Genomic DNA, 18546 nt, shown 5'->3' on the forward strand with positions numbered 1-18546 from the left:
GGGATGTGGCGGGGGGGGGGGCAGCGCATGTGGGAGAAGAGAGTGGGGTCCCACATGTCTAATAGTTATTTAACCACTCTTAAATAATCTATTTTCTTAGACGCAGTCGGGCTTTTATTCAGTAACAGCAATCCGCATCTCCCCTCATCTCTGTTTCTTTCGAACAACCTATTTATTATGTGTACTCAGAGGAAAATTACAAGCTGGTTTAACTCTGCAGTTGTTCTTTGTCTTTCTTGTAGTATTCTTGGGTAATGCTAACTGGCTGCCTTTCCCTCACACCCTCCATCGGAACAGCCCCAACACTCAGCATCAGAACACAAATTGCTATGTTGCAGCTGGACCCTGTTTCATTAATGGGCTGGATCAAAATTCCAGATCACCACAGCTCCCTGCTGACTCTGGGGAAACTGAATTTTGCAGCCTAGGCCAAGATGTGGTTTACATAGACACTACATTTTCTTCAAGATTCTCTTCTCATAGAACAGCTGGTTATGTTCATTTCTCATCTTCAGTAAAATCTCCATTTTAGGAAAAACTGAGAGGGGTTAGCTTTTTATTTAGAATCCTAGCAAGTAAAATTCTTCACCATGCCTCATTTTATATTTTTGGTTGTATATCTTACTCCCAAACCTAAAATGGCAAGAGCAGCAGCCTGCTTCTTCAGCAAACTTGAGTTCTGATGTATAGCCTATATATTATATCATGGTACCTCTTTGGGAGATGCAAGCAGAAGCATAATAAAATATAACAAACTCCATTAAAATGAAAATTGGGATAAGAACAGATCCTCCAAACTGGCCTGTTTGATTATGTTCGTAATGCATTCCACGTAATTTCCACCAGGCCTCATTATCTAGGAGCAGACAAGGTAAAACCATTCTGTGTCCGTTATCTGCCAGTGCCACAGTCTCCACTGGAGAAATACCCCATCAGAAGTTATAAAAATCACAAAAACTTGTCATAGTCTGTGCTTAGTCAGTAGGCGGATGGAGGACCTTCTGAAGGAAATGGTGTAACATCTTGATTAAATCCTTTTTCTGAGTAAGCTCTGAACCATTTCCTATGCAGGGTAGATGAGGTACGCCTGGACTTAACAAGGAGGTGGGGAAATCCAGGCTTGACCAACTGCAGTCATCAAATACCCTTTGCTGTGTTTTGCTGCTGTAGCGGTCTCATCCCTAGTCTCCTGGGTGAACTTCTGTCAATTAATTAGATACATAAAGTAAGGTTTCCCTCAGCGATACTTCCTGGCACAATAACATAAATATGCAGTCATCTTGTCAGGCTTCTTGTGATCCTCAGAAATAATTCTCTCTGATACTTCTGATACATTTTTGGAAAATATACCTTTACCTTATTTAGGGTGTTTTCCTACCTTGGATTTATAGTTAGTATTCTGGATACAATACCTGGAGGATGCTTCTTCCTCCGCTACAGGCAGTTTTACTGGGAAGATCAGTAAATTGCAACCTTCCTGTCTAACAGCATCATTGTCAAGGGCATCTCTCAGCTCTGTGCCACGCTGAGCACCAGTTTGGGTGGTCCACCCATCAGTTTGGGAACACCTGCCATTTCACATGGCTGTAGCAATTCTTTCAGAGATAGGCATCAAAATATTGCAAACCCAGACTTGAGTGTGGAGTTCCTGAAAATTCTGTGCAAAAGAACCAAAAGGTTCACTTATACCGGATAAAGCCTAGAACTCCAGATAGTTTAGTCAAGCTGTTTAGAACCTGTGAATGAAAGTAATTAGATAATGATAGGTTATCATCATTATAGAAGTACCCAAACTAGTATCTTCATCATAATCCATTTATCTACTCCTCAATGAGGATATAAATTCAACAATCTAAAGCTGTATGTAATCTAAACAGCATGACTGTGCCTACCTGTGCAATAGTCCAAGCTAAGGCAACAGCTTGAGCTACAGGTTTTCTCAAATTCAGTCTGGATCCAAACATGGAATCCAAAACCTCTAGCTAGCCAGCAGCCTGCTGTGTGGCCATGTTTGTTAGTCTCCAGTTAGGAACAGAGCTGATTGATAAAGGATTTTAGACAGTTGCTGAAGATATAACTTCTTGTCACTCTCTTTCTTTTGAATGACTATGCTTTTATGGCAGGCTTCACCACGTGCTAGAGACTGCCAGGCATTCCCTCAGGGCTGGTCCCTACCCCAAGATGCTCACAGTTATTCTGCCAGTCAACACTGAACTTACAAACACTGAATAGTTTGTGTGATCTCACTTGTGTATTGCACAAGAAGATGGGGACCATGTACAGATAATCAGGACCACGGCTGTTTATCTTTAAATATTATATTTAAATATTTAATTTATTTAAATATTATATTTAAAATTATACTTAAACAGTTTAGTTTAACATAATTACACAACTTATCAACACACATCTGAAAGACATGGCTGCTTAACTGAAACAATTGCCAGGGAACAGACTAACCCATTGCTCAGACTTTTTTTTTTCAACTGCACTTCACCTGCTAATCACTACACCTGCTAATTGGGTCATACTGATCAAAATGGAAAATGGAAGAGACTTGGGTGGGTATATTTTAAATAAGAGATTAAAATAATGGTATTTGTGCTGTCTTTTTGATCCCTTATGACCACGGTTTTCAAAGGAGAGATAACTTTGTGATCTGCCACCATGGTGTATCAGAAAGATCAGTCTGGCCACAATCTGCTGGAGTGTTTGATGGAGTTTTAAGTATGCAGATCTTGTTCGGCTGCAGTGTCCAGCCAACTGAGATGTTACCAAACACCTTCTTCCTCAGGTCTTCGCAATGTTTGACTGAAAAGCAAAAACACACAACATTCAAATAGCTCTATGCAATCTGAATAAACAATGGTTTTTTTATTTTCCATTAATGTGGTCTCGTTTGTGTGGTTGCTTTGATACCTTGACAAGTTTCTCAATAATCCGTAGAGTCTTCCAAGAAAAAACATACACAAAATCTAAAACTGTAGGCAGATTTATACATCATAAAGAAGCCAAAAAAGATAAAACCATTTTACTTTGTAGTTCTACATTAAAGCTCTGTGCTCTACTTACTAATAAAGCAATTCATTAAGTAAAGGTGATACCTAATAGTGGAAATGATTGCTCAATTAGCAATGTTGTGTGATCAAGGATGGTTTGTGTCAGTTAAGGAGATTCTGCTGGTCTCTCAGTTACTAATAATAGTAATTTTGAAAAGAAAACTTGCAAATTAGAGATGGAAAGCTAAGATGGAATTACAGTATTTATTTGTAATGATTAACTATTTCTTTTATGAATTTTAAAGTCTTTGTTCTGTGCTTTTTTTTCAAGCAATACCTGAATAAATACTATGGGTGCCCAAAGGACAATTGCAATTTATTTGTCCTGAAAGATACTTTGAAGAAAATGCAGAAATTTTTTGGGCTGCCTGAAACAGGAGATTTGGATCAAAATACTATTGAGACAATGAAGAAACCCCGCTGTGGTAACCCAGATGTAGCCAATTACAACTTCTTTCCAAGAAAGCCAAAATGGGAAAAGAATCATATAACATACAGGTACTGACCGGTGATGTTGGGTTTTGCTCACATAGATCCATAGCACTTTCAAGAAACAATCAAATAAGACACTTCGAAGTGAGTAGCTGCTTAGAGGGCTAGACAGGATTTCCTGAATTAGAATCTCTTTGTGTTTGGATAACTACCAGATGCTTTAGCAAACACCTCTGAAATTTCAAATTGTAAAATTTCAGGGATAATCATCTAAAGATCAACTTTATGTTTCTGGTTGAGACTAAAGAGATTTCGGTTTTATTCTTTGCTCTGCTGCAAGCATCCTAAGGGGATATGGGAGTACCTCACCTGTCCATCTGCTCAGTGGGGACCACAGTATTTACTGACTGCAGAGGCCATGTAGGAGGACAAACTCCTCTGCATTCAGCAGTCATAAAAATGAAAGTCATCAAGTAAATTTTGAAATGAAACAATTGTATCTCATATCCATACAGACATGACTTAAAGCAAACCTATTGCAATAGGTTAGGCCCATTTTAATTTCTTACTCTGAAGAGTTAGGGACCAATATAGCTCTCACTGAATTCAGCAATAAAAAAATCTCACTACCTTAGGTGGTCCAGGAGCAAACTTTTAGCACCAATGAGATCAAACAGCAGGTTTGTCTTAGTCGCTTGACTTGGTCTGCTGCTTCCTCACAAGTTGTGACTCAAAGCACCCCTCATGCTGCAACTAGCCTAATAAACACTGAAAAAACCCGTGGCAGCTCTCACAGCCCCCACTTGCTGACGTGCTTTCTCTGATTCTTCCCCATTCTCCTTAGGCACAAAGTAGTTTCCCTCACTATGCACAGCCCCAGCAGCAAAGAATTGGAAACTTACCTTTACATGGAGGTTAGCTAGCTATAAAGCGCTAAGAAGTCCAGTTAAAATACATGAAGAAAGCAAGGACAAATAAGAAAGAGTTTGTCCCTTTCCCATGTCAGGCCTATGGCTCTATCTTACTTGCTTTTACCTCCCATTTCCCCATGTATCCTATTGCCAATGTAACCAACACACTGATAAAGGATTAGCATTCAACCAGGATGAAACAACATACAGTTAACTACAAAGGTCAGGGAGAAGGACTGGCTTTCTGTTATTATTAAAGACCAAAACCGTCCACACTTGAAACTTTCAGAATGTCATTGAGTTCTTTGTCTAGCAAATAAATCTTATATATCCAGATGTGCTTGTATGTTCATGTCTAAAGTGACAGTATGACTTGTCAGAGCCTCAGCGCTGATGAAAACCCTGAATATTTTGTGCAAGGCCCACTGCCATACAGGCTTTACAGCCTCTGGCTATATAATTTTCTTCACGCTGCTGCATCAATTCCAAAGGAAAATAAATAGTAAGTGCCACATCTAAACACATCTCTGAATCAAAGGAACTGTTTAGATCTCACATGCAGCGGTGTTACCTCTTAACCAGTTTCGTGACTGAGTCTACTCAGCAAACAACAAATACTGGGAGGGGGTTTATGTGCTGTTTAACTCTACCTTTTACCTCTAAGGATTATAGGCTATACCCCGGATTTGGATCCTGAGACAGTAGATGATGCCTTTGCTCGAGCCTTTCAAGTCTGGAGTGATGTCACACCACTGAGATTCAACCGAATAAACGATGGAGAAGCAGACATTATGATTAATTTTGGCCGATGGGGTACATTTTTCTATTTTTACATATGTTTTTGGTTTTGTTCCTTTCATTAATCCTTAGTATTGGAATGACCTACCCTCAATAAGTAGTATATAAGTAGCCTTTCTGGCAAACTTTGTCCTAGTTTGCTCTTGGCTTATACAGGCTAAGATCTAATTTCACTAAGATTTTCTTTTCTTTCTTATATACAAGAGAGAGGAGTATTTATACAATATCCTTATACTATATTTATCTTTCCAGAAGAGAATCACTAGGGGCAACATTTTATTTTTAAATTTACAAATCAGAAATAGAACTGGGAAATATTGTTACAGATCTTCAGATGATGTGAGCTGGCTTCCTGCCACAGAAGAGAATAGAATGCCATCATACTGCTTATTTATAGCTCTGTACTCAGTTTTCCAGTGATAGTGGTAGAGGTCCTACCATATTGGAGCTTGAAAATGAATTGGTGGCTTTCAATTTTGACTCCATAGCTGGTCTCCGTTCTTTAGCACAGCAGAATGCAAGCTTTCAATGCATTCTTTGGTCTTGAGGAATTTAAAAATATGGATCGTAAGCTGAATTACGGTTTGAGTCCAGCTGATGATAGGTGACGATTCATTTTTGTTGTACGTGCCTTCTTTATTAATTTTGGTTTCCTCTGAAAGAATGTTTATAGCTTTTCAGGGTAAACCTGGTGCATTTTAACTTCTTATGGACAGGCACAGAATTTTTAATACTAATGAAGATACTTGTGCAGCCAATCACTTGGGAGGTAGACTTTGGAAGTGAAGTGAACAGTTGAAAGAATAACTGAGCTCTTTGTAATAGCCTCCATTTCAAGCTGGTTTGCTTTGCTTTAGCTTCTGATGAGTTGACCTCAAAAACTTTAGAGATTCTGTACAGCACTCAAAACTTCAGATCCTCATCCAGGCTGGCTTGGTTCGCAAAAAAGAAGTCTTACAAAAGCAGAAGTGTTTCTGCTGCTTTTAGTACTTGCTGCTTATAGTTGGCTCAGAAACAGTGGGAGAAGAGCTGCTTCTGCATTCACTCATTCTTATCACTTTACTGCATGTCGGATTCACAGGAGCTGGGCCATCCACAAGCTTTTTCATTTTCAAGATTTTTCATTCTTAACCAAAGGATCTACTTTGAAATGAATAGGAGTAAAGCATCTAATACATGTCAAAATCTTCTCCTTGACAATTGACACACTAGTTTACTGAAATGAATGAACTGAACTGGTATTAAGAGAGTGACACTAGCATAAAATCAGTGTAACAGAGTAGAGAATCAGGCCTGTGTATTTAGGGCTTCTGTTAAATGGCAAGACATCAGACCAAAAGGCTTGAAATGATGCAACTGGAGATGCTGGCAGCCAGCTTTGATGCACAGGTCAGTGTGGTGGGAAAGCTATGAATACCAGGGTTATGCCCTTGCCAGCCTGCCTTACCCACATGCGGCGTACTTCCAAGAAAAGCCTACAGTGTAATAACAGGAGAGCTGCTTAACCTGCTGTTGCTGTGTGAGAGGCCCGAGTCTCAGAGCGGTTGATGTGGAGGAGGAATAGGCTCATTCACAGGACTCGGAGCACTGAATAAGAGCTAACTTTCCAGAGGCTCACTACTGAGACACTCAGCGGATTTGCTTTCCTGCTTAAAGTAGTCAGTATTCTGCACAAAGAAAAGAGCACAGCAGTCTGAGGAGCAGCAGCCAAGTAGCCTGCAAAGAGATATCTCTCTTTACTTTCCAATCTCTGTGTTGGAGACTGGTATGAATTATCTGAAAATACTACTCATCTACAATGCATATTTTACAGCTCCTACCAGTCTCCATTGAGAAATAGCAGTGTGTATGCAGTTGTACATCCAATGTACAATGTTTCACTGTTCTTCACTGTCTTTGATACCTTTCCACAATACTTATAAGATATAAAATAACATGCTGTGACAACTGCGGTACTGACACTTAATGTTCTTTGTAGGAACTGGCTTCTTCTCTTCTAGTTCTGTCTTGCCAGCACAACCCATAATAACAAACTCACTCACTGGAGTATTCTGCTGCTGTCTTGGATGGGAAAGTACACATGATAATCATCATTCATGTAAAGACTCTGACAGAGCTGAGGTCATTAGAAACTGCTCTTTTTTGTCTGCTTCCTCCTGCAGAACATGGTGATGGCTATCCATTTGACGGCAAAGACGGTCTCCTGGCTCACGCCTTTGCACCAGGGCCAGGAATTGGAGGAGACTCCCATTTTGATGATGATGAACTGTGGACTCTTGGAGAGGGGCAAGGTACCAGACTTTTTAATGTTTCAGAACATATAGCTTGCTAGCTGGTATGTTTTAATGCTGTTTCAGGCATTAAAACATAATGCATTAAATGTTTTCATTGACATGTCAATAAAAGTTAGGGGATGAAAATTAATGTATACAATTTAAATTGTTCTCTACAAAATACTTATGTAATTCCTAAATAAACATTACCTAGGATTTCCCTTTCTGTTCCTCTATTGTTGCCCCTTGAAAAAGTGAATTAATAATGGGCCTGATGCTGCACAACCATCATGAATTGTGGGAAAAGTACAAGGCCACGACTATGATTTTGAATGCTTCAGTTCTCAGGTACCCCAACTACAACATCTTTAAGTTCATTTGTAAGACGCAGACTGGCCAGTGCTATTCAGCTTAGCCTCTACCTGACTTAAGCTGTGGCTCCCGTTGTTAAAAATGGAACCATCCACCTGAATAAGGATTTATATACTCATGGTATGTGTCAAAAACAATAGAATACAAATCCCTCATGCTGATGACTGAAACAAAATCAACATCAAACAGTGGATCAAAAACATCTCCAAGAATCTTTAACAGGCAGTTTGCCATACTCTGTAGAAGAAAACAACTGAAGTCCAGATAATATCACCCAAACTAGACAAACAAGACCAAGTATTAGTAGTTTGGAACCTCTTTTTTTCTGCTTGAACTTTCTTGAACTTTATGCCACAATCATATATTTCTAATTATCATTCTTCTACTGTAAAATAATTTGGAAAACTTAGAATAAGAACTCAAACTCATGTTTGCCTTCCATTTCAAATTCTAGTTTTCTCAGCTGTCCTCCCACTTAAAAAATAATGGAACTTTAATACCAAAATAGTCAATTTCTTTCCATTTGGCTTTCTTTTAACTTTAGCAGAAGCACTGACCAGCATATGTAGTAACCGGAGTGGATCCCTGCCTCAGACTAACAGTGAACAGGAGGAAACCGTTTTCCATATTAGTGGAAATACTGCACAAGCACCCAGTCAGTTACTGCCATTAAAAGAAATGCTATGGATAAGTGAATTATCTATACATTAACGTATGTTACAGCACCAGTACTTAGTCTTAGGACAACATGTGACAAACTGAAACAAACCCCAGGACCTGGGTGTGTCTGCATTACTACCCAATCCCCCAGTGCCACTTTTGATCTCATTCAAGTCAAATTGGAAATACCAAAGTGGTTTATGAGGCACAATGTACGTTCAGCTCATGCTCAACTGCTGCCTGGAACCTTTCAAACTATACTGAAAGCTTTAGACCATATTACCAAAGCAACTAAATTACTAAATCTATTAACAGCATGTCTAGAAGTTTGCATTGCCATAGTAACAACAACATATATATTTTTCTGGGCTGATTCTAAGGACTGTTCATTCTAACACTTCACCATGAGTAATACCCATGTAATTCTCTCAAAATTACCACTTATTATTTCAGCTATGATCATCTTGCCAATAGAGAGACCAGCAGCATATTGAATTTCAAAGTGGAAATTCAGACTGGAAAAGAAGATGTCCAGAAACTGTATTTTTCATATCAGTTGGTGGCTAATTTCACCACTGCATTTGTTCTCTTTATAGTGGTTAGAGTGAAGTATGGAAATGCAGATGGTGAATACTGCAAATTTCCCTTCTGGTTCAATGGCAAGGAATACAACAGCTGCACAGATGCAGGACGCAGTGATGGATTCCTTTGGTGTTCCACAACCAAAGACTTTGATGCAGATGGCAAATATGGCTTCTGTCCCCACGAGTGTAAGTAGATCATTGTTTGTACCATTTTTTTTCCTGGGAGACTGTTCCCTACTTATCTTGCTGATCCACTACTTCTACTCTTTCCACTTCCTTTCTGGCAGATTTAGATTTACTGCTCTTTAATATCTCTGCAGCATCTAAGCAGACAAAACTCCCTAAAGGCTCCCTTGGTGTAGGAGAGTTTGTAACTGATGACAACCCCGGCCGAGGCATTTATCTTGTTTTCACAAGGATATATTGGAGATATGTCAGAAGCAGTGTCAGACCCAAATATACATCAGAGACACTACGGGTTCTGTTTCCTAACCCAGGTCAACAACCTTTTAGAGTAAGGGTAGGGCCAACACACTAAATGACAGGAATCTCTCCCTAAATTGCAGGCCATTCCACTAACAATCACAACTGCATCTCCTTCAAGACCAGTAACTGACAAAAACTAGCAGTTAAGGATGAAACCCACTAAGCCAAACCTCTGTAACTTCGCATACAAATTTTACCAACTGGTGGCCCAGGTCCTCTGAGTCTGAGAGCCCTCTTAGTGTCACGTTGCACTATTGTTGTCACAAATCACCCTTTAAACGACCTCATACTGATTTTCAAAATAAAAATGATTGAATTTTAAGTATCTGTGCTGGTACTCAGTTATTTGTATGTTGGTACATTGCAGATTGTTAGCCAGGACAGCACTCACATTTTTAGAATTTAGGTTTTTAGGTCTTCAGGACTCTTACTCATGAAGCAGTTCCAACAGCTCACTTTAGATACAGGAACGACACCATATTTCAGAAATCACAACTCTGTATCAGTATCTGTACAAAACTGTTAGAGGGCTTAGAAAAGCTAATATTGTACTTAATTTCTTTTCGGAATGTGAACAGAATCCTCTTTTTTACAAGCAATTTACTTCATATTTGGAAGCACTCATTTACAGATTAGACAATGTGTATAATGCTTTCATGTAGCCATAACTTTTTAAAAATATACACAATATGATTAGTATCTTTCCAATGAAATTCTGACAGTGTGTTTCCTGTTAAACATTGGGAACATGTATTTATATGCTTGAAAATTTTGATGAGTCTACTGGATATAAGATTTCGGACAATTTATTATTATATGAGTGTTAATTTGATCTCCTGTATATCACACTGCAGCAAACCTTTAAAGCAGCAATTAAGTGTAATTGGCTGTAACCTACTGTGCTATTTTATCAGCAGTGAGAAGAGTAGAGAAGGTAAGGGGCTTTTAGCTGCCTGTTCCACCTCCTGTTTGCCAGCACCTATATTCACAGACATTCCCAGTACTGCAGTTTCCCCCATTCCCTTTTTTCCCTTTGTACATAACTGATTGCTATAAGCTTTTGGCAGCAGGGAGTGTTTCATCACTCTTGTTACCTTATGTCCTGAGCAATGGACCCACAAAGTCACTAAAACTCCTGCCTGCTACTGCTGTGTCGTAACAAATGAGAGAGTTATGAAAGAGAACGAAGCACAAAACAATGGAGCTTTTGTTTGACACATGTTAATTCTGCTTGGAAAAATAGTACTAAACTTATTTATAATATTAGGGCTATAGGCAGTCAGTACAAGGAAAGAGAATGCAGATTGCTGAAAGAAAATTAGTGATGTTTAAGATGCAAAGCCAGCAAAACAAGACATGTTCAGGTTTTTGCCAGACCAAGAATGCACAAGCACAGCCCGAGATGTCCCAGGCAAGCTCAAGGAGTATTGTAAAAATACATGTATGTGCATTAATATGTATGTGTCAGTCAAGTACACATAATTTTTCAAAGACCAGAGATACGTGTATGTAGAAGAATTTCAGATATCATGTCTTCAAAACTTCTCCAGTATCCTATTGTAGCCGAACACTAAATGGATTCCTGCTTGACAAATTTTGAGGATTTCTCAAGTTCATTTGCAAGACCGTACAGTTTCCAATAGAAGATTACAAATTTTCTGCATCAGGATGCTCGGGGTTTGCAGAGATAACCTGTTGTAGAACATATCAGTCTTATAGCCCTAATTTGATGAAAAAAAAATATTCTTTAATTGCCAAAACCCTAAACGCCCATTATAGATCACATCTAGAGCTGGGATCTACCATGGTGACAGCTATTTATATAATTATAGGGGATGAACAAGCAGGAGCGTAAACTTTTAACAGACTTCAGTTAATCGAAAAAAAGTTATTGTTAGTTACATAACTTTCAGAACTAGCTTCTTTAGCCTAACATTTACTGCAGTAGATCATATGCGTGCACACGCACATACCCACACAATCATTTATTTCCTAAAACTTTGCCATCTCCTTCATTCCCCACCTTTCCCCAAATCTCCTCTCACTCAGGTTAATCCTTCCAGCTGGACAAGAGCAAAACTGGGCTTATTTCTTCAAAATACCCCAAATGCTCAGATATAGTCAGAATGAAGCCTGTATTATAGGTAGCTGGACAAACTGAGATCCACATACCCTGACTGATACCTTTGTAAAATCCCAAAGTCACACAAGATCGAAAATGTAAGCAGTGAAGCACTCTTATGGAGAGCCGATTCTGGAAGCTGATGTTCTTGGAAATGCTTGTGTCAAGGTTTCTGAAACGGAACAGAAGGGTTTCAGCCTTTTGTTTCTGATGTAATTGTTTCGCAAGATCCTTGAACTGTTATGCACAGATGTTTCTTATTAAATTCAGAGCAGCATTGTTCACTCATTATTCCAAGACACCATTTGCTAAAACCCAGCTAATAAATTCAGATAGGGGAGGATTTGCATCATAGAATCTGTGTTGGAGGTGACATTCCTGGTTGTCAGTGTTTGTTTCTCCCCCATATAATTCACTGAAGTTAGTTTCAATTCTTCTCAGAGCCATGCTGCATATTCGGAAACATTTTTAACGCTATGGTACTGCACCAAGCTTTTCCAAAGTTAATCCCAGATGTGTACCCTAATTTTGTAGACTGATTCAACTATAATTTGTCAAAGCAGAAGAAGGGAAAGCAGAAACTTACCTACCTACTACACAAATGTTACGCAGGTGTGCTGAACCTCTCCTTTGCCATATGGGATCAAGGAATCTTGAACCCCTCTCTGTACCAAACTCCACTGACCCTACAGGGAGTTTAGGCTCCTTTGGCCCTCTGATATCTATCGTTACTGGTATCTGTACTCTGCCTGTACTCCCGCACACTGGTCACAGTTCTTGTAGGCTGCTGTTCAACTGCTCTCCCAGGCAGAACCCTCATGTAGCTGCAGCTACCTCCACCTCGGATCTGTGCCACAGGGGTTTTATAGCACCCTTCCAGACTGAGGTTACCTTACATTAAAACTGGCTGATTTTTCTGGGAAGAGCTAACAGTGCAGTGCAGGTTAGTAATGTCCAGCCTGAATCTGCTCTCACATCAGTGTATCTTCACTGATTTTTAAGCTGTTGAGCTTACCATGATGCAGAACAAGAGTCAGGCCCTTTAAGATCCCCTTACAAGTAAATAGAGCTTTTGTTTTGTTTTGGGGGAAACTGACCTAGTCTTTAACTAGTCATTTACATTAAAGCAAAGAATTTTCTAGTTGGGGCAGGATTTGAAAACTTAATAAACCGTTGTTGTTACCATCACATGATGTTACCTCAAGCAAAATGAAAAACTGCATTTTGACTGTGACCCAGAAAGACTCCATGCAAAGCAGCAAGAGATTGACTTTCCATAAGGTTTTTGCAACTTAGCCACATTTAAACAAAACAAAAAAAAAAGGCTATTAAAATACAGAGTTTGCCAGATTCTAGAGCTGGAAGAAGCTCATGTGGTAGATGAGTCACCTAAACTCAGTTTAATTTTGCCTTCCAATTCTATCATTTCTTTATAAAAATATAAAGTCTCTCCAATCACAATAGCTATAGTCCTAGTTAATGCACATTTTCTAACTTATTACAGCATCTGAGACAAATACAAACATTTGCAGCTTGCTCTTTTGGGGAGGCACGGTGTGTTGCAGTTATCTTGATAACACCTTTTGCCTGGAGATAGGACCACTGTGTGGCTGCTTCCAAGTCCAGGGTGCAGAAGGATACAGATGACAGCTCAGCCAGATCAGAAGTTCAGTGAACTCGCATTTGTGAGCCACGCCTGCAAAGCTCCAAGCCCTCTCCTTAGCAGGACTGGAACTTACTTCAGTAACTTACTGGTTCATGTCCCTGATACTGCAGCCAGTTACTGATTTAAGTGGAAAAGGCAAAATTAATCATCTGTGTCACAACACCCCATTGCTTGAACCCTTCCCAGTCATCCTTCAGCCAGAAGAGGTCTTGGGTTTTTATTTATTACTACTCTAAAAAGCTAAGCACACTGATAAACAATGTCTCTTCCCATCAATGTATCAGACTAAGCAAAGGCAAAACCCCCCAAATCCTACAGAGACACTGAGGCTACAATGGCTTTTTGGTCATCAAAAACGACAACAGCAAAGTTAGAAATAACCTGCCAAGCCTTCCTACACAGATGTTTGGGTTTTAGCTGTAGCTTTAAACTGGGGAAAGGAGAGGGAAAAAAGGTGTCCCCTTGGGCACCTTAAAAAAGGCCAAATCACGCATACCTTACACTGGGAATTCAAACAGGAGTGTTTCATTCTGAGGTGCTGTTCTTAAATCTCAAGGGGAATTAGCACATGGCTGCATGCAGGATTTTTTGTCTCTGTTCGGTGCAAGGCTTGGCCCAGTTTGTGCCCTCATGGTTTCGTCTCACCAGCACATAGCACCCACAGATACTGTCCTACCATCGAGGATTCCCACAGACACAGCAGCCAAGAGAAGACACAGGCAGATTCACAAGATGTTAGCTGCTCCAAGCCATCTGCATTTTCATGTAATTCTATCTGGACATACATTTTTTAAATAGCAGCATAAGAAATTTTATCTGTCTTCCTCTAGCTATTCCCCAAAGTTTACTAAAATCCTAAAACAGATCTCAGAAATTCTGGCTCAGTTTAATCTATATTCCTTCATGTACAAGAGAGACTTCTGGTTCTCAGGGTTGAGCCATGGGGCCTTTTTTGTGTATAAACAGCCCTTAGAAGACCAATACACTACATTTAGGGACATTAACGAAGCAAAAGACAGGAGAAGCCTCCAGTGTTCTGCCTTGTTGAAGGAGTCATATTTATCCTCTCTTGCTTATCTATCAAGTGTTTGAGCCCAGGAGAGTGGATTCTCAGAAACAAGAAGCAAAGCCTGGAGGAAAAGCCTACAGACTGACTTGTTATCTGACTTTAACTCTACCGTATGTCAGCATCTTAAAGAAACTGCAAATGACACAGATGGCCGTTGTGAAAAACCGATCTGTCTTGTCAGTGGCTGTGTACAAAGTCTGCCATTTTAGCTAACGTTTTTGATGCAAACGAATCAGAGCACTAAGGAACATTAGTGACTTTCTGAGAATCCTCTGTCTAAACGTTGTTTCAAGAAGCGATATTAATTTTATGTTATCAGGCAGGCTATAAAGGATATACACAATTCAAACCACATTCAAACAGCTTGGTAGAATGTTCTTCATTCCCAGTGATTTATAAAGATCAACCAGGCATTCCTTTCTATACACTATCTTGCCAAAGCATTTCATTGTTGGTGTAAAACAGAGGTTCTAAGTGTGAACTGCATCATGCACGATGGCTGTCTAATCTCTGTCAAGACCTTCACACATTACCACGGGCACATTGCAATTCCTTGTTGATACCGAGCATTGCGTATTGACGTTTTTCTCCTTCGTTCTCCTTGCAGCACTTTTTACAATGGGTGGCAATGGTGATGGGCAGCCATGCAAATTCCCCTTTAAATTTCAAGGCCAGTCCTATGACCAGTGCACAACAGAAGGCAGGACAGATGGATATCGATGGTGTGGAACCACTGAAGACTACGACAGAGATAAGAAATATGGATTCTGTCCAGAGACGGGTATGAGGAATGTTGCTTGCATAACACAGTCTAATTTGTCATTTTTTAAAGTAACAAAAGTCTCTTTTTTCACACCTTCACCAGGGCACACAGAAGTTGATGAGTTAGGCACAATTGCAGCATAGGTGGCCACAGAGGTAACCAGAACAGGAGCAATAGATGTAAACGACAACGGTATGCCATCGCACACCAAGTTTATCAGGGATACACAAATGTCATTGAACCATAGGACTAAATGTCCACCATTGCAGGATAATTATGAGTAGATTACAATTTGTTAATGGCCCTGGAAGTCTCATGCAACGGAAGAAAGCTTGAATAATATTTTAGCTTAATACTTACCATTTATACTTGAAAAAAGAAATCCTGTTTAGTATGTTAAGCTTGAGTTAATAGAACTTTTCAGCAATTCAAAAGAACTAAGTGAAATGGTTTAGCCAGGAAAATAGATTTCTGCTTTCTTCACAATTTTTTGTGCTTTTTAACTTGAGTTTTATTACATAAAGGAGCAAAAATTAATTTATAGCCTTGTACAGCTTGGCAGGTGTTCAATCTGAGGATACAGACCAAATCCATAAGTATTTAGATGTAGAAGTTAGCTATGGCAGTTCCAAAATCTCCATTTTTTAACAGAGCCAAGGGGAAGACACAATCACCCTGTAGCACCCCAAAGCTACATTCAAACCTGCATGCACCCTGGTTTTTGCATCTTTTGAAAACAGCCTAACCATTTGCAATAGGGATTTGATGTATTGGTATTTGGCTTCCTGTTACTTTTGATAACCAGATGTAACCCTTCAATTTTACCTTACAGATGTTTAAAAAAAAAATAAAAGAAAGGATCAAATTCGTTATAACTTGTTATATAGTTAGGAAGAGAAAAGTGTAAAGGATAGTTCAACAGACAAAAGATTCTATATATCTAGAATCAATATATCCAAAGTCCTAGGTAACACAGTCTCCATCACTGGAATCAAGAAATACACTTAGTTTAAACTTTTTTCCAGCAAAAAATGTTATTGCTTGAGATTAAAAAAAAAGTCACAGTTAATTTCTGGCATATTAATGAATAATAATGAATGAGAAATAAATAATAATAAACAGTTAGGGACGCAACCAGCTTTGCCCCTCTGCTGCTCTCCTGTACCTTCCCAGAAGATAGACCATAATTTGAAAGGAACTGTAATTGCCAGGTAGCAGTGTAAATTAATTTAAATGAGTTTTACGTTCTTTATCTATTCTGTTTATGATACCTACTTTAAACTGTAATTTTAAATTTAGTTACACCCTCTTCCCTCTAGAAAATGCTTGTATGTGCATATACCAATGTTACTTCTTATATACTACCACCGTATATCACATAGATAAGAACACAGTTAGGGCAAAAATTTACAAGTTTTTGCAAAAATACAGGTTAAAAAAAAAAAAGTCATCCACGTTTGATTTTCCTTTTCTTTTAAACAGTATCCTGCTGTCAGCATAAAAGAATTCCTCAATTTATTTTATGTGACTGCTCTTCTGGACCCCTTTTTTTTTTTACTTCAAAGCTTGTACTTCAGTAGGACACCCACTAACCAGGTGGATACTCAATAGCCCTTTCTGACACTAAACCTACCTTCCACCTACTTGAGACATCCTTTAAGATATCACCAGGAAAGACCATCAAAAGATACTTGCTGCGCAATCACCTTGCACAAAACACTGTTAACTGCTGCTTTCTCAGAGCTGTGAACATGAGCCCGGGCCTCATTCTTACTCCCACCAAAACTACTGGCAAGTTCATTGCAACGGCAAAGCTTAGACCTTTTCCTTTTTTTTCAGCGTCAGAAAATGTTCTTTTCAAATATTACTTTTAATCTTATTCCTTGTGTTCGTAAGAGGATTGCAGATTTTCTGTTTGCTTTCTGTTTTCAATGTGTAGTTTAGAAGAAGGTGCATGAGCTTAACCTCACAAAAGGGATTCCCTTCTCACTGTGGTGTTCTGCTGTCTTCCATAGCCATGTCAACAGTTGGTGGAAATTCAGAGGGAGCCCCTTGTGTATTCCCCTTCATCTTCCTTGGGAATAAATACGAGTCCTGTACGAGTGCAGGTCGCAATGATGGCAAGCTGTGGTGTGCTTCTACCAGTAGCTATGATGATGACCGCAAGTGGGGCTTTTGTCCAGATCAAGGTAACACAGTTTGTCAGAGCAATACAATGGTAATAGCATATTGACCACACCGATGACATCGCACTTATGATGACTTCATTCTTACGTTTATCACTCCTGTCTGGTTACAGTACTTCTCCCCAAACCAAAATTTGAGCAAAACCCCTACATTTAAATGTGAAACTATTGTTAAAGACTATTGCTAAAGAGTCAGTCCCAGAAATCATCTGCCTGAAACATTCAGATTTTCTAAAATTGGAAAAATGACATATCTTTCCAAAATACAATATATAAATAAATAAATAAATAAATAAGTAAATGCTTTTCTCATCACCGGTTTTTCCTTCTAAGGCTAAAAATCACACGTACTATAGTATTTCACTGGTATGTAATAATTATACTCTGATAGTGGCCAAATCAGGAAAAAATTATAAATGTAAAAAATTAATATATTTGTGGTTGATATTGCCAAAGATGAAAAACATGTTAAAAAAATGAGAGACAGTATGAAGTTTGTATGGTGAATATCAGTATTTAAAATTATATTGATTAATCTTTGTCCTTATTTGTGACATGAGTAAAATTAAATATAGCAAAAGGCTTTTTACTTACAAACAAATGCTAGATGCAGGTTTTTCTTTTAGGAGGAAAATAACTGCCAAATTTCAGAGACTGTTTGGACATAATTGATAAAATGTCATCCTATGATAAAAGTTTTTTTCAACCTAACAAATATTGGTACAGCAGTACTGATTCAGGCACTGTTCGCAGACACACAGATATACGGACCTGTTTATCACTTGCATGCCATTTCATGATGAAAAGTAAGATTTGAGGTCTAGATTGCAAGTTTAATTCTCCTGTGCTTAAAAAAAAAAGTCTGGTTTTATTTGCTACATTTCCTTTTTTCACAGAAATATTAAGACTGGTCAAAGTCACTCGCATGCGAGACAGCAGCAATCACCAGCTACAGAGGAAGTTTTAGAACCTGTCTAATGAAATGTCATTCTGGCAATATGTTTGACATTCACCATTGGAGGCTGTAAACACTAATTATGATATCTATTATTGGGAGATTTTTGATGTGTAGCAAGAAAAATAAAATTATAAGACTATGAATAACCTGCATGGTACACTTCTATTTAGAAGCAAGCAGCTAATACTATCTTGCTATGTTACTCAG

The 18546-nt window shown here is 38.8% G+C and overlaps 1 protein-coding gene across 2 annotated transcripts in view; it reads left to right on the forward strand.

Annotated features, from left to right (window-relative positions):
• MMP2 (matrix metallopeptidase 2 (gelatinase A, 72kDa gelatinase, 72kDa type IV collagenase)) overlaps positions 1 to 18546 on the forward strand; it is a 35816-nt gene that overhangs the window by 1350 nt on the left and 15920 nt on the right. For both annotated transcript variants that reach the window (XM_010286674.1, XM_010286675.1), the window contains exons 2-7: positions 3331 to 3557; positions 5067 to 5215; positions 7363 to 7491; positions 9102 to 9275; positions 15040 to 15213; positions 17211 to 17384. In XM_010286674.1, the coding sequence (XP_010284976.1) occupies positions 3331 to 3557; positions 5067 to 5215; positions 7363 to 7491; positions 9102 to 9275; positions 15040 to 15213; positions 17211 to 17384 (1027 nt within the window). The remainder of the gene's footprint in view (positions 1 to 3330; positions 3558 to 5066; positions 5216 to 7362; positions 7492 to 9101; positions 9276 to 15039; positions 15214 to 17210; positions 17385 to 18546) is intronic.

Source organism: Phaethon lepturus, unplaced genomic scaffold, assembly GCF_000687285.1.
Source record: "Phaethon lepturus isolate BGI_N335 unplaced genomic scaffold, ASM68728v1 scaffold1555, whole genome shotgun sequence".
NCBI classification, from domain to species: Eukaryota; Metazoa; Chordata; class Aves; order Phaethontiformes; family Phaethontidae; genus Phaethon; species Phaethon lepturus.